At 51.6% G+C, this 889-nt stretch overlaps 1 protein-coding gene across 1 annotated transcript; it reads left to right on the top strand.

Moving 5' to 3' along the window:
- Nucleotides 1-107: 107 nt before the first annotated feature.
- Nucleotides 108-611, top strand: TEOVI_000078300 (Trypanosomal VSG domain containing protein, putative; the record flags this gene model as incomplete). Its single annotated transcript, XM_067224131.1, has 1 exon — nucleotides 108-611. One exon carries the CDS (start codon nucleotides 108-110, stop codon nucleotides 609-611), a length of 504 nt encoding a protein of 167 aa, XP_067080232.1.
- Nucleotides 612-889: the final 278 nt, after the last annotated feature.

Genomic DNA, 889 nt, shown 5'->3' with positions numbered 1-889 from the left:
TTAACATGTCACAAGCAGATGATGCATGGCAGCTGAAATTCGTAAAGGGCGACAAAGGAAAGCAGACCTGGGAAGGTCTAACTTCGGAGCAAAAAGTAAACTACAAAATGCTTGAGGGTGGATGGGAACAGTGGGCCGAAACTAAAAGCGAACTAGAAGCGGACACCACGTTCCAGGAAAAGCTTGCTAAAGCAGGCTTCACCACATTAACACAGCCGCAAAAAATTTACGCGCGTTCAATTCTGGAGAGAACGGTTAGCGAAGCTGAGGAGTTAAACAAACTTCTAGAGGAAGCCACAAGGAGTAGCATTGACAAAGTGAGGCCTCAAATAAAAGGCGACCTCAACTCGGCGATATACGGTGATGCAGCCGGCGAAGGCGACTACGGCAAAAGCACTGCCCCACACAACGACCGGAAGACAATAGCCAAATGCGACGACTCAGGAAAGATAGCAGGAGCAGCCGAGCTGGCATACACAATTTTATGTCTCTGTTTACCGGTCAGCGGCCAGGAGGCAGCCCAGCCTTGTGCCAAAGATGTAACACTGACGCAGAACTGGGGCGGGGCACCCAGCCGTCTTGACCAGATCTGGAAGGAAGTCAGGTCCTAGTGCCCAGCGACACCGACGAAACATACAACAGCAGCAGAGATCAGAACCGCGATCAGCGATGTCACAGCCATGATCACTGTCAACACTCGCGTAGGCTACCTGGGGAAAAAATACGGCACCAACTGCGGAGGCAGCAGCGCTAGCGGCCTGTGCGTCAAATACAACGGAGTTGTCACTGACGAGAAAAACGACTTCAGCGAACTAGCCTGGGTGAAGAATTTTTTAACAGCCGCCGACAAACTTCAAGCAGCGGGAGCGGCGGCACACAAAACGGAAAT

The sequence above is a fragment of the Trypanosoma equiperdum genome (assembly GCF_001457755.1).
Source record: "Trypanosoma equiperdum strain OVI genome assembly, contig: ctg_238, whole genome shotgun sequence".
NCBI lineage: Eukaryota > Euglenozoa > Kinetoplastea > Trypanosomatida > Trypanosomatidae > Trypanosoma > Trypanosoma equiperdum.
This window is presented reverse-complemented; position numbering and strand designations above follow the sequence as displayed.